This window comes from Plectropomus leopardus, chromosome 16 (genome assembly GCF_008729295.1).
Source record: "Plectropomus leopardus isolate mb chromosome 16, YSFRI_Pleo_2.0, whole genome shotgun sequence".
NCBI classification, from domain to species: domain Eukaryota; kingdom Metazoa; phylum Chordata; class Actinopteri; order Perciformes; family Serranidae; genus Plectropomus; species Plectropomus leopardus.
The window spans coordinates 24,009,932-24,025,859 of record NC_056478.1 but is presented as its reverse complement, the minus strand read 5'-3'; the positions used below and the strand labels follow the sequence as shown (position 1 = coordinate 24,025,859).

The 15,928-nt window shown below is 38.0% G+C and overlaps 1 protein-coding gene across 1 annotated transcript; it reads right to left on the bottom strand.

The window, feature by feature from the left end:
- Positions 1-8,190: 8,190 nt before the first annotated feature.
- On the bottom strand, positions 8,191-13,224 carry atf3 (activating transcription factor 3). Its single transcript, XM_042503803.1, has 4 exons — positions 13,100-13,224; positions 11,405-11,663; positions 11,181-11,288; positions 8,191-10,712 (listed from the first exon to the last, which is right to left on the bottom strand). Exons 2-4 carry the CDS (start codon positions 11,660-11,662, stop codon positions 10,383-10,385), a joined length of 696 nt encoding a protein of 231 aa, XP_042359737.1. The 5' UTR covers position 11,663; positions 13,100-13,224; the 3' UTR covers positions 8,191-10,382.
- Between the last annotated feature and the right edge of the window lie 2,704 nt (positions 13,225-15,928).

Genomic DNA, 15,928 nt, shown 5'->3' with positions numbered 1-15,928 from the left:
CCGTCCAAACACGTTATCAACTGACGCTGCCCGCCCTTGTATCATGCTGCTGCAGCAGGTGTCGTTCAGCTGTCCAGCGACGTATCATAATACAGCGACCGATTTTGTCCGGTTGTGTTCTCAGCTGATGCCACCCGGTGGCATATTATACCAGCCACAAAGGGAAGCTTTTGGCATCTGGATGTTATGCCAAAATCACTGCAAAAGGGGCAGCATTTGATGGCATTTGAGACCAGGCTGAGGCTTCTGTAGAACCCTGGCAGATTCTATGGAAGAGAACCCGCTCTGTACGTACATACAAACAGGTCATTCTAAGGTAAAAAAAAAACATGATTCAATTTGCAGATGATTATAGACTAAAGGTAACATATTTATTATGTTATATTTAATTTTGGCAACTATATCCCCCTCCACCTCACACACTGGACCTTTAAGCTGAAAGAGATACCCTGCCATAAATTCTCTCTTTGGAGTTTTTAAAGCTTGGAAATCTACTGCATTTAAATTCCAAATCTTAATGTGTTTTTTTTTAGCACCAGCACTTTATCTTGTTGACTCGGGGTATATTTCCTGTTGTTCCTTCACAATAAAAGTTTACCAGTGATTTGCTGGAGACAGGCATTAAATGTGAAGCAGTAGCTGGATGAGCTCAAAGTTGCTCAACAGCAGCCAAGTTTATTACAGCTTCACCACCAAAGCAAACAAAAGCTGGTGGGCTGTGTTGCATCCTTTTGTGGAATTTGAACATGATAACTGATTTCTGATTGTAAACATATCTTTTTTTTTAAATCATTGCATGGGATTTACATCTTTCCTTATAAATAAGAGACCAAAGTGTTAGCAAATACAACCCTTACGAAACACCTTTCTGTGTAACTGTGAAACTTGATCGGTTTTCCCCATCTGAGTCCCTTTACGGTCTGGTGAACCCAGGAAGACTCTTTGAAAACCCATATTAGGTTTACTTCCTTGTCCTTGTTTTGATCTTTTTATTGCTACAGTGTTGTTCTTCTTTGTTATTCATTCACTGTAACATAGACTAGTTGATCTTACAAGCATAAAATAAACTGATTGCTGATTGTCTTGAGTTATGTTGACTTTATATCTACATGTTGTATTTACTCAAGTTGTTCTAACATAAAAATATCAAGCGATATGTACTTGTTCTGTGTAAGCACTGCTTTCACTTATCTTGAGATAAATTGCTTTACAGATAGCCTTTGCTCCTAAGAAGTTTTTCCTTGTTCTAATTCTCTCTCCCCGGTGTTTATCTTAAACTATTGCCTGTTTTATTTCCTTGTCTATTTAAAGGCACTTTGAATTGAAAAGTGCTAAATATAGTCATGAATATTGCTGGCATCATATGATGTTTGTTAAAGTCATAAGTTTGTGTAAGTGCAAGCAAAAATACATCATGCTTATGGTTTATTAATTTAACATTTATCAAGCATGTTTTATTTAGTCAGGTGCAGATGTTCCTTGTACTTTGTTAATATGTCAGTACATGACTAAGCACTTCTGATGTGTTATTCCACCATATATATATGGACTTTATTCCACTTGGTGACTTGGGTTACTGTGGCTGTGTTCGAATCCGCCTACTACACTAGCAGTGCATACTGATTTGGTCAAAATGTAGTATGCGGAATGCAGTATGCAAACAAATCGAAATCCACTGTATGCCAGAAATACCCGGACGTCATACTGATTCGGGAAAAGTCCTCAGTATGCATCGGATCAGTCTGCAACTGATTGTTGACTGATTGTTGAGTGCAACTGTTGTTGACATGCCACCAGTGGCTCGAGCCCAGCCATCACACAGCTGGACAGACCCAAGCCAGATGGGGTCCTAGGCTTGCCCTAGTGTTACACTTTATTGATTAGGCCTTGCCAAAATAATATTTCTATCTTTTAAGGTCATTTACATGACTTTTTTCAGGTAAACCACATACCAATGTATGCTAATAAGAGTACAATTATACAGGAGACATGAGCAAATGTATTTTTTATATTTTAGAGTTTTTTTTGGCTTTTCATACCTTTATTATAGTGCAGTTACAGAGTGACAGAAAGGGGGGAGAGAAAATGGGAATGACACACAGCAAAAGACCGCAGGCCGGAATCAAACCCAGGCCAATGCTAATAACTCAGCCCATATGCGACACACACTGTTCTTGCTGAGCCACACCAACATGAGTGACTTGTTACCAGTAAGTCAGCTTGGGCTTTCGCATGTACAAGATACAGTCAAACAGGTTAAAAGGGAAAGGAATTCGGCAGTAATGCGAATGTAACGGCAGAACATCTGGTCACTTCCAGACGTTACAAAGGCGTTATTCATCTCACAGGTAAGCCTTTATCACTATCGTCCATATATATCACTTGTTTAGTCTATTTTAAACTGTAAATGGATGCTAGCGGTTTTGCTATTGTTTGTTTCCGCTTTCAAAAACCAGAAACCAACCATACTGCAACCTGTGATCAATCTCATGAACTGGTAATTTATAGCTCAGAATCCATGAGTTTTCAGCTGTGATCTTTGACCTAAACACACAGGATGTGACTGGTCAAAGATTATGACACCACCATTGCATCAGTCACCTTGCCTCCGCTTGTGACTGAGTTGCATCAGTTTCTCCCTCAATGACAAAGCATCTTCCATTCTCCCTGTGTGTGTGTGTGTGTGTGTGTGTGTGTGTGTGTGTGTGTGTGTGTGTACTTTGGCCCCATATATTAGCCAATTTCCCATGCGGGACGGACAGCCATTGGTCTGGAGGACTACAGGCCACTACAGGTTTCAACCCACAGTTGGTGAAACTATGAAAAAAAACAGCTAGAAACATCCTGGTGTGTAATCAAAGTGATTACAGTTCGAGGTAAAAACTGTGATCACTTCCTGGAACGAAGCCTTGTTAGAGAGCAACTTGCAGTTGTAACCCTGAACTGACCTAGAGAATAAACTGCACTGTACTGTGTCAGTATGTTGAAACTTCCCACTTCTGCTTCCACTTCAGTGAGAACCAACTGTACTTCTCTACAATGAATTTCTGAAAACGTTTAACACGTTGTACTTAAATTTAGTTAACCATTTATTGATGTAAGACCATTGTTGGTAAATTAGGTCAACTCATTTGATAAAATTTAGAATCAATGGTGGAAGGTACCTATTGTGTGTACCCAGTTAGCAGTGAACGTTCCCGCAACACTGGCTGACATTACCTACAAGTTGCAATAATGTTTTAAAGAAAACGTTTTAGTCTAAGGTTCAAAGAACATTTTGAGGATGTTCATCATTACAAATAATGTTCCTTTAAGGTTAAATGCTGGTTAAGACATAACATTACAATTGCAAAATTCTGAGGATGTTCTGGTGATGTTGAGAGGTGACAAATCATAGAATGTTCTTTTCCCACAATGTTACATAAGAACAAAGGAAGAACATTTTCAAAGCAACATTTAGAACATGTTACAGAGCCTATGCCTTTTTTAAAAAATGAAAATGTAATGTAAAGTAATATGTTAAAAAAAAAAACATTTTTAACATTTATTTTATGTAAATAGACAATTGTACCCTAACTCTAATAAATATGTTCTGCGAACTAAAAGAAAATTTGCAGCTGAAAACATTGCTAAAACACTGCATTGGTTGTATTGTGACATTCTCAGAATGCTAGAACATTTCTAGCTGGGTACTCAAGTAGGCTATTGTACTTCAGCACAAATTAGAGGTAGTTGTACTTTACTTAAGTCTTCAAATCACAAATTGCTGCTCCATACAAGAAGTCCTCAGTTAAATCTTACATACATAAAAAACAATTTCAAGACAAAACTTTTACTTGGAGTAGAATCTTTTTACACTGTGGTATTGATACACTAATTTAAGAAAAAGTTCTGACTACCACTGCTTAGAAAACGTTTTAAAAATGAGTTGGAAAAATTGCATTGCCATGACTTTTATTAACTTGTCCTGAATTCTAAGACTGCTGTAAAGACATAAGCGAGCTTCATACTGTGAAAAGCAGTGCACGGATGCAACACTTTTCCCATGGAACAGAGACCTGACAAGTTGAGTTTCCACAAGATTTTTAATTTTTTTTTTTTTAAGTCTCATTTACATCACAAATGCCTTCATGTCAGATCCTGTTCACACCACCAATGTTTCTGCTCCCAGAATTTCCCCCAAACCATCAATTAAAGCGTGCAGAAACAACAGCTGAACCTTGGCTCACCTCAGTAAGCATGCCATAATCAGATAAAATCTGCTTTTTCATATTCTCCTTTTATCCTCTGTTTTCTCAAATGAAAGGGTATGATGAGCCCATTCTAAGAACCTTTACAAGAAAAAAAATCAGTTTCAATAATAATATTATAGAGGAAGACAACAGAAATGTCTGATATGAGTGAATGCTGTTGTTTCCTTCATGGTTAGCTTTAGCCTAAACTGCAATCATTCTTAAAATGATTTTAACATATAAAGGCTTCAAATGCCACCCTTGAGGAGCCAATATTTTAAGGGTGGTTTAAAGGAACAGGTCGAGAAAGAAACCAGAGGAGAGCAGAGGGGGGAGTGTGATTCCTGGATATGTTGTAATTAACATACCACTTGTGTATCAAAAGATATAAAGGCAGGTTGAAACATTTCCCTCTGGCAAACAGAACACCGCCCATGCTCTCACAGTGCCATGTGCTTGTTAGTTGTAGATTTTACCCACAGTGTAGTCTTATGAAAATGTCTTGTTGAACAGTCTTTCCTTTTATGCTCTAATGGGAAGAAAAGAGTTTAAGGACTCAAATAGAGAACAACCGAAAGATGATGTTGTTTGCTGAAGTTTTATACGCCTCACCATTCGCCCTTGTTGCCTAATCCTAACTATCTGAGCCAGTATGTACGTTGGTTGCCATGTGCCATGCTTGTGTTGTCTAAACATAACCATGTGCTTTTGTAGCGTAATCCCACTGCTGGATTACAAACAGTAACGCTACATAGATGTGGTAGTTTTGTGTGGCTGACTGGCTGTGGAGTTAGGTGAACAAGATGATATGTTGAAGAAGCTCAGGAGGCAGAAGTCCAAGCAAAAAAGGCAGTGATTTCTTAATCAAAACTCACAATTGAAACAGAAAAGAATAAAATCCAAGGGAAAAAATTAGCAAAAAGAAACATTGGTAGCAACTGAAAAGAGAAATCACAGCCTCACAGCAAGCTGCCACTGACAATCGCTCCCCCAAGTCAATGCCCAAGTGGCTTCTTATAACCCCTCCTAGCTCCACCCTAATTGGACTCATCCACTGCATGGAGGTGGGGTAAACTAAATAATAATAACTCATAAATATTCTAACAGGCCAACATCAACCTTTAACTGGCAAAATATTTACAGGTAAGCCAGAATCAATATGTCCGTCTCTCTAGGATGAATAATGCTCCCAAATCGTCTATCTGTCAAACAAAGGTGTCAGCCAGAAGAACTCCAGCCAGCAACCACAATGACTGTGGTGAACAAGAGGGAAAAATCACCACCATCATCAATAAACCAGATTAAAACAAAAAGAAAAATCAAACACACAAACCTGGTTATTGAAAGAAAAACATTTTTCAAGACATTTCAGTGATAAAAGTGGAGATTAGTCACCTAATTGATAGCTTAACTCTGACTAACAAGGCACAGGTGGCCGAATTAAGCCTGCTGACAGTGACTGCTGTTGGGGATCTGGGCATGTGAAAGGGTGTTGAGAGAACCTTTTCACACCACCGTGTGCATTTGTTGACATCACATTAGCGCCATTCTAGTGCATCAACAGCAGACACCAAAGGATACCCAGAGCATAATATTTAGACCCAGAAGTCCACTGCAAAGGGGCAATATGTGACAGCTTGGCGTAAGAATGTGTTTACATATTTCGACATAGGCTACAATAATTGTTTACTTTAGACATGACTATGAAAAGAGTAGACAAATGGAAAATATTCACCAACCTAATCAGGTTTTTAAAATCCATCATAAATCCATCATTTTTTTTTCAAGCAATGTAACCTCATACAACAATTCACATGATATCTAATGAATTAGCACCCCACAAATAATGTTACATACTTAACATAAAGTTATGTATTTAACATCAATTTACATAGGCTAGGTTTAGGCAGGTAAAGGTGCATAGAGTAGGTTTAGGTAAAGACATATGGTGTCAATGTACCTTGAAATGATTTAAAATCCACTTGGTTTCACTTGGTTCAAACACTGGTCTGTCTCCTGGGGAAAGTTCTGTGTTTGTTTGACCCATCCACCACCCATTTGATTTGGTCATTTGATTGCAGCCTTCCCAATTATGTGAGTTATACATGAATTGTGGTGAATTACTTTTCATAGGTTTTCTTACTAACATTGCATGAGAACAGCCTCTTCGTAACACATCTCTTTACCATCTCGTTACCAATTTTAACTCATGATATAATGGGTGAACCTTTAAAAATCCCCAATCAAAACTTGAACTCAGAACTCTTAAACACAAGAAATACACATGCAAAAATGTCTTTTATCAGAACTAACCCCTCACAAAAAGTGGTTAACTGTTTTTGGTCATTCAGTGTGTGTTGTATTTCTCTAAATCCAGTGGTCTGGGTCAGTGGGTTTGTTGTTACTTGAACAGTATTTCACATGTTATCTTCACAGATAACAAACATTAGGTCATATCTTCCCTCGTTCCCTGTCTTTCTCTCTCTGAACAGCTGACATGTCCAGTCTTGTCTCTGTCTTCAGCACAAACACTGCTGCTCTGAGCTCTCATGCAGGAAGTTTGTAGGTGAATTTGTGTTTATTTTACAAAGTGTTCTACTTGTAAAGAAAACATGCCTAAAGGATGACGCATGAAATTCAAATTCAAAGGTATTTCTTCTGAAAGCAGCTTCCTTGTGCTTCTCTGGCAATGATTTACCCTGTATGTATTCTGAGAAGACAGTGTTGTTTTCCTCATATATTTTCCTATATTGTTACATAAGAAATTGCAGGGTTGGTACAGATGAGTGACTTCAGTTGAAACTGTTTAAACTGCCTGTCATCTCAAGACCAAACTTTTTTTTTTTTTGGTCTTATAATTTTTAGCTGTGACCAGAGGCTCTATAGGTTGCTTTATCATTCAGTGGTTTGGTCCACAAACATTTCCTCACCCTTGGGCAGCTACAGTTTTTGCCCCAAGAGGCTGAAATTTGGTATGGAGGTCAAATATGTGTTTGAAGGTGTGTGTTTGTGCATGCAAATTGGCCAAGGGGTGAGGGTGGGGGGGCAGGGGGGCAGGGTGAGCTTCCTTTAACAAGAAGTCGCATAACTTCGTAATAGCTTTACAAACTAGGACAAGTTTACATTGTTAGCTGTAAGGTGAATTTGCAAGTTTGGACAAGACCGAAAGGGCATTCGATTAACAGTAATGTCAGTGGGGGTGGGTGACCTATGGGAAAAAGGCAAATAACTCCCGGATTCATGTAACATGACCAAACTATATTAAAAGACATACAGTACACAAAGATAAACAGACATACACATACTAACATACACCATTTTGCCATGCCACCTTTCATAGCTCCACCTTTTTGTCATAGGGAAGCATCTTTTTGCTGGTGACAAGTTTTTATGAGGTTGTGTTTGTGTAAATGCATGAACGTGTGGATACATACCTGTACATGACTGCAGCTATTTCGAATTTGCGCTTGTTTGGATGAGGAGTATGTGATGTAGATGATTGAAAACGTGACCTCTTTCGTGCAGCTTTGTAACATTTCTAAGATTATACACTCTAGTTTCCCAGCAGTATTTACCACTAAACATCAATATCATATACCAGCATAATAGTATTTTGATAAATGGCACTTGTATAGCACCTTAGTCTCAGTTTTCACAGTATTTGTCACATTTTCTCATTCAAACAATGGTGGACAAGGGGGCCATAAAAGTGTCACCTGCTATTTAGTTAAACCTGACATATCATCAGGAACAATTTAGGGTTGTTTCCTGCCAAAAGATACTTCAGTATGTGGTCCGGAGGAGCTGGGGATCAAACCACTGTTCTTCCAATTAGTGCAGGACCCACTCTGTCTCCTAAACCACAGCCACATTGACTGATATTTTTCATATGCTCATTATCAAAGGAATAGGATCCTTAGTGTTACCAGACTTTTTCCAAAAATGACACCATGAGAGGTTACGTTTGCATTACATATCTTTAATAAACAAAGTATCAAAAACAAAAGTTGACAGACCACAAAGATGGAAGTACACATTGGTAGTAGCAGTGCATTTGTACCTGACAGCCTACAGTTTATTCATTTAGGCTATGATGCTCCAACTGTCGAGCAGCTACAGACAAACTAAAACAGCCTTCAGTAGAAGCAGGCACAATAGAATACATACACATCGAGTTCAGTGCTTATTAGCTATCTAGCCATGACTAATGACGGGACAACCACGAAAACAATATCCACACTATGAACAGACGCCTGCGTCCCTCTAACCGTGTGACTCTTAAGTTAACACAAACAATATAAACCTTCTACCACGCAAACACAAAATATAAAACTTCAGTCCTTACTGTGACAATAATGTGCTGTTCATACATTATTACTCTTCTGTTATGAACTGAATACATTTCCCAAGAGCAACAAAACCTTTAAGGTAACCTTGGACACTAATGATGCTAATATGATGTTCAGTCTGATTGGTGAAGTTTTGTGACTGACTGACAATTATTAAAATACTGATGAGCAAAGTTTCCATTGTTAGTTGTAAGGTGAATTTGCAATGACTGAGGGAGAGGTTGTCACTTTTCAGCTATTGATGGACTCTTTATATAGATGATATGAAAAGTAATTGACAAGAAAATTGCCTCCTAATACTAAATCATTACACTTCCTTTGTATCTGTTACAGTAAACCAATTTTCTCTAGAGGGATGATTGCACTAAAGCAAACAGGCCACAGAGAGAAAAATATTTGGCAGTGAGTTGAAGCCTGGATGCTGATTAAGTTCATAACACAAAGTATAATAACACATCATCCTGCATAACTACAGAGTCAGGCGTGTTAAAGAGCCAGCCGAAAGCTGATGCAACACTTCCGATACCTAGCTAATGATATCTAGTGAACACAACTTCCAAATCAAATCTTAATAATAAAAATACATTTTTAGAAAATAATCTTTTTTATGCTTTACACTGTCAAGACCAAAGGAGGCATTTGGTGTTTACATACAGTAGCATAGAGACAATTCGCAGTCGATACAATTTGCAAGATTTCAGGTAGAAAACATGGCTGGAAAGAAAAAAACACTCATACATGCGTAGCTTCATCATCACAGAAGATGTAAAAAGCAACACTAGTTCTGTTTACGTTAAGAGGGAACGCAGTGATAGATAAAGTGTACATGTGAAATTATATACAGTATTATAATGTTTTGGGACAAGTTTGCTTGCCAGCAAAATTCAAACTGTTAGGAAAGGTAAGGTATCATCTGCATATATGATGATATTGTTATTTTTTTTTTTTTACTATGGTTTGGAATTAAGTGCAGAATTATAAACCCTGCCTGCAAAGTACATTTCCCTTTTTGTAACTGCTACTGCTACCCTGATAGCAAACAAACTGACTTTTTTTTTTAAAGATTAACTCTTAAATGAAACAAAAAAAATGTACAGCCAACGTAGGTCCTGAGTGGTTAGTAGTAGCAGCAAATTTTGTAGTTCATGTTGTATAAACGACAAGCAGACAGGGTTGATACAGCAATAACAAATCATACAGAAGTTACTTAATAAATATACTATTTCTCATACACTAAGCACAAACAATGTCTTTTTCAAAGCCAGTGGCTTGCAGCTCAAACACACTCACACTGTTGATCGGCATCTACTTTCCTTGTGGGCGAACACTTAAACTATGTGCCTCTATCACCCTGAATACACACTTTGGTACAAAAACCAGACACTAAGTGTGACTTTCATCTATTTAAAATACCAGTAAATAAAAAATGACGTTTTGTATTTTAGTGCTTTGGCATCTGTCCTTGGCCCTGACTGTAATGTCTAAAAGATAAAATACAGAATGCATGGCAAGGTGCTGTCTGTTGTGTGTCACTTCCTGTCCAATCAGCAGTTATGGTTTCAGGGAGTGGGAGGTGCTGAGGTCACTTTATGCCACTCTCTCTCTTTCTCTCTAGCAGCTTTGTAGACAGTGCATGAGACGGAGGATTCATCCGAATGGCGTTCATTATATGTCACAGTCATTCTCAGGTCATGAGTCTATGTGGCGGCTCCACCTGCCTCTTTAACAGTCAGTGCTTTGTCGATGGCAGCAGGATGGAAGCATTGCAAGTCTTAAAAAAGTGGCATGAACACCTGGTTGCTCACAGGTGACTGGGACACTGAATGTGGTCGAGGGTTAGAAGTCCTCCGTTTAGAGGTGCTATTGTGGAGATATGTGTGGATGAGGAAGTGGAGGTGGTGGAGGAGGAGGAGGCGGAGGAGGAGGTGAGGTTGTGGAGTTGTAAGGTGCTCTCCTTGATGTGTTGGATGAAGAGGTTTCTCTCATCCTCGGGTGTTTGGCCGTTCTGGGCGCGGACGATGCAGGTCGGCCGGTGCAGGTTGAGCATGTAGACGAGCTGCTGCTTCTGCTGCTTCAGCTCCTCGATCTGAGCCTTCAGGTCGGCGTTGACGCTCTCCAGTTTCTCTGATTCCTGAGGAGAATAGAGAGGGAAAAGACTGTTAATGCTAAACTTTTATGTTGGATGTCACAGCTTTGTCAGGCACGCTTTTTTTTTGTACTTTGAGGTACAAAAAATGCTCAGAATAGAAAAAGCTAAAATTTAACAACAAAAAATAAATTCCAAATGAGTGAAGAAATTTTGTTTGCTGTTTTACATTAAAAAATCTTTTTCAGAGCTGAGTCTTGACACAAATACATACACTTTTAAAAACTAGACTCCTTTTTATTCACAAGATTACTTGTCATACTCTGTGTCTTCATGTTATATTCTTTCAAAACCTCCTGATGCAATTTAGGATTGTGATTGTTTTTTTTTAATCATTTATCAAACTTTCAGCATTACCTACATATCTAACCCCCAGTTATTTTTGCAGTTAAAAAAACTGGGAGTTTCTATTGAGAAAAAACTGACACAAAGTTTATAGAAATATAAAACTACCTGCTGCAGAGACTCGGTCTTCTCCTTCTTTTTGTTGCGGCACTTTGCAGCAGCGATTTTGTTCCTCTCCCTCCTCCTCTTCCTCCTCTCATGTTCCTGAGGTGTGAACTAAAAAGTGAGAAATATATAGCATCAATATTTTACCCCTCCTTTAGAAAACACACCTCATAGTCAGTGTCAAAAAAATACAGATGACTACATGCAGTAGTTTTCCTCTGCCTCACCTCTCTCTTGACCCCAGATCCGCCGGCGTGGTGCTCTGAGGCTCGGTCCGAGCTGGAGCTGGCCCCGTCAGAGCTCATGTCTGCACTGAGCCCATTGGACAGGCGCTTGGTCTGGATGGCCAGCCGCAGCTCCTCTTTCACGATGGGTGTGAAATTGGTGAAGTCGTCCAGGGTGAGGGTGCCCGGCGGGGAGAGGCAGGGCACCAGGGCGGAGCAGCTGATATCAGCCAGCGAGGGACCCGAATGCTGCAGCATCATTCTGGAAACACAAGAGTGAACTGATTATTATCATGTCAGTCAATGATTTTTAAACATAAAAAACTACAGCTACAAATAATACAATATATAAATATGTAATGCAAAAAACTAAGCCAAATTTGCTCATGAAAAAATCCTACAGATACAAAAAAACATTACAAGTCACTAGAAATTCAATCTTAAAAAATATGCATATTAAATATTACAGAGATAACAGAGAGGATTTAACAAACAAAAAAATCCAGCACTATCAGTTTATCTCAATGTTAAGTAGCACGCAAACAAACACTTTAAGTTACTGTATAATACAAGAACTTCAAATAGCTTAAAGCATGTTAAGATCACTACAAACTTAATATAAAGGAGCACTGTTAAGCTGTAGAGAAATTATGGAGATATTAGATTTATTTTTTTTTTGGCTGAGTAATAGTGGAATGGATCACAAATATTGCACAATTATAATTTTAAACAAAAGCTGTAGTTTAATATACTTTAACAGAGAATTACATTACAAAATATCATAAATATAATTTTTTAAAAATCATTAACAGGTGGGAATGTTTGATATCTAAATGAGGGAGTGACTTGTGGAGAATTGCTTAGCCTACTGACAGCCTGATAAGATGATAATGATGTTAATATCAACTCTGCCAGACCAAAACAAACACAGTTGTGCATTACAGGCATGTAAAGTGCATTTAAAAAAAATATTGCCTATAATATTTCCAGTTTTCATTGTAAGGTACTCTATAATTATTATTCTACTTAAAATATTATGTTAATTTTCCAATTGATCTAACATTGCAGCTATACAGTATGCTTGGCGAGTTTTTTTTTTTGTTGTTGTTGTTGTTTTATTTTGTTTTTTTGTTAATTACTGCTTAATTTTAACATTTTAGTTCCATGATATTTCTAAGGTTTTCTTCCATGTGTGTAGACTATCATTTAAAAATGTGTTCGAGCGTAAATACGTTATTTTTCATTTAACTTCTTTGAAATCTTTGTCCTTAGCTTCAAAGTTGAAAAAGAAAAATCACAAAAAGACAAACTTCACTTTATCTCCAAAAATCTACAAATTACAAACACGTTGAACATCACGGTAAAAAAAAAAAAAAAAAAAAAAAGTGATCTCGCAAGTTTATATTTTCTAAGTTATTTTAATGCGTCGCAAAGACCGAGCAGAATAGAAATAAACAGCTTTAAATTCACATTATTTCTGAAATTTGATGGCAGAAATATTTTAGTCTTTCTATTCTCATTAACTCTGACGAGTAAAAACAACTTTCAAAGTTGTAGTAAAGTGTCCCGGGACAGCAGCGGCACTTCTCCGCTCCACTAACCGGGGGAACACCGCCACAACACGGATCCTCTCAGCCTGAAAAGAAAGCACCGTCCTCCCCAAAAAAAACCTCCCCCCGAAACAAAAGTCCAACCTACCTGTTAAAGCTTTGAGTGACTGAGGTCAGATGAACTGGCTGCGGAGAAAACAACCTATTAAAGTTCTCTTCTCTCCTCTTTCTGTTTCCTTTGATGCCGGTGCGTTAAGTTGCGCTTCGCTCTGGTTAGTTGCATCACCCGTTTATATACAGAGCGGCCGGAGGCGTGGCTTAGTGACGCAACGAGCTACGATCCACGAGCGCGAGGCGGCGCGAGGAGGGGAGGGTGCAGAGGGGGGCTGACGTCATCCTATTTATAGAAGGCTTATCCTGCGATGATGCAATCTAGCAACCCCGAGCTGCTCTCCATAACAGGAGAGGCTCCCTCCTCCTCCTCTTTCTCCTCCTTCATCGTCTTCCAGTCTTTTCCTCTTCCTCACTCGTTAATTTTTTTTATTCCTCCTCTTCTATTTAGATTACTCCATCATCATCATCTTGCTCCTCTTTTTGTTTTGTTTCTTTCTTTTGATCCTCTTTTTGTCTCTATTCCACCCATCCCTCTTTCCTTCCCTCCTTTTTTCTCCTCCCCATTATTGTCAAGTTTCCCCCCTCACTTCTGTCCTTCTTTTTTTGATGATTCGATTGATTGATGTCTTCAATTTTAATATGTAAATACTCAAAAAACAGCAGTTAAAGACATGGATAACAAAAAAAGGATAAAAAAAGACAATAAATGCCATCCACAGCTGGCTTAATTTACATGTGCAAAATGAGTGGGAATAGCTATAAACTTATTTAATCTTACCCTTTTAATAAATATTTACATTATTATCGAAATCTCCTCTATAAAAAAAAAGACATGTCATATAAGTAACGGACTACACATGTACACCCTGTATGTAGATATTTGCAATAATAATTATCATATTTTTGAACATCTCCAAACACAGACCCTGATTTATTTTACATAAAAAACATACAAAAATCTATTATATATTATTTTAATATATATATATATATTATATATATATATATATATATATATATACATTCTTCTTTTCACCCTTTGATCTCCTTCCTTATTTCTCATGTCTTTCCCTCTCTTTCTTTCCTTTCTTTTCCATCCATCCTTTTTTCTAACTTGTCATTCCCTTCCCATTTTACCAACTCCTTATTTCTCACCCATACATATATCCCATTTTTGTCTTTATACCCTCATCCCCTCCACTTTTTTCCATCACTTCATCATTATATCTCCATTTTTTTCTCTTTCCATCTTCGTATTTTTTAAATTCCTCTCATACCTTGCTCTATTTCCTTCTTTCTCCCTCCTGCCCTCCCTTCTGCTTTTGATCCATCCCCTTGCCTTTCCTCCTTCTTTTTTCCCTCCCCTTATTTCCCAACTCGTTTTTCTCTTCCTCCACTGTCCTCTTCTTCCTTTCTCATTGTTTCTTTCATTCCTTAGTCCATTTCTCTTCTCCTTTTTCAGTCTGTCCAACTCTTTTTCTCATCCCTCTTCTTTCTCTTCTTTTTTTTTTGCATTATCTCAGTGTTTCTTCCTCTCCTTCCGTTCCTCTTCTCCTGACACACCCTGACTGTAAAAATTCAAATGAGGAAAGTTCATCTACTTATGAGCAACATTCAAAAAGCTGAATAAAAGACATGAAATTACAACAAAAAAACATATAGACAAACTCTTCTCCCTCTTTCTCATTCTCTCCGTCCCCTCTGCCTGTTTTGGCACTGACATGGATTTCCATTCCAGTCATTCCTCACTAACGAGTGACTAACGCTGTTCAAGCTGAATGACACACAACGGTTATTTATTCTGTGCTTACATCTCCTCGGCCGGGGTATAAAACTATGAGGTTAGATGGAGAGACAGACAGATGAAGTGTGTATCCTCTTATACAGCTGATACTATGCTGATTTTTAAAGTAAATTAATTAAATTTTGTTTATTAGTGTGAAATGACCCTTCCCAAGAGGTGAAATTATCCTGAAGATCAGCTGGTCGGTAGGTGAAGACAATATAGTTTTGCATGTTTTCTTCCAAAGTTAAATTCACTGTACACATGCTGCTTATGAACTGATGTGGTTTGAAATGTTTTGTAGCAGTCAAGTAGCTTTGCTGTAATCTACTACTCCTCTGTGTCTTAATTGGTCTTAATCGGTTGATCTTGTTTACTCACCTGCTGAGACAGTCAGGGATTTCCTGAGAGGAGTTGGGAGAGGGAATGTCTAAAAATACAGAGTTATATTCATTATTAGAAAAAGGTGGCAGTATGAGATTAATGTTACAGTGGTTAGCAGCTGTTCCAGTAGTTAGAATACTACACGTGTTACACTGAGTAGCAGTAACTGGCATTAGTGATGGTAGGAATGTTTCTTTTATAGAAGTGGTATCAGTTTATCAATATATTGAGCTTATTCCATAGTAGTACTATTTGTGGCCTTTACTACTTGCAGAAATGGAAGTGGTAGTATTTTTTTAGTGGTAGTAAGTGTTAGCCAGGCTATTCCCGTGGACTGTTTGTACATACAGGTATGAAAGGTAATGCACTACTCACCATTCATATATAACCTACGTAATCATGAGCCAGTAATCTGTGTATAAACCATGTAATTGGGAAGTTTACGTTTACATGACTAATACGCTGATGGGAGTAAAGAAGGAAGTCATATAAAACCAAAACTCCACGTAAGGACACACATTGGGGTAGTAGATGGGTCAAACAAGCATATGACTCTCAGCCAGGAGGCCCATGTAAAACCAAATGAACTTGAAGTTATTTTAAGGTATGTTGTCACCACGTTTCACAACTTTACGATCAATTACATCAATTTACATTAAGAACATAACCTCATTCGTGAGATGCTAATTTGTTGGA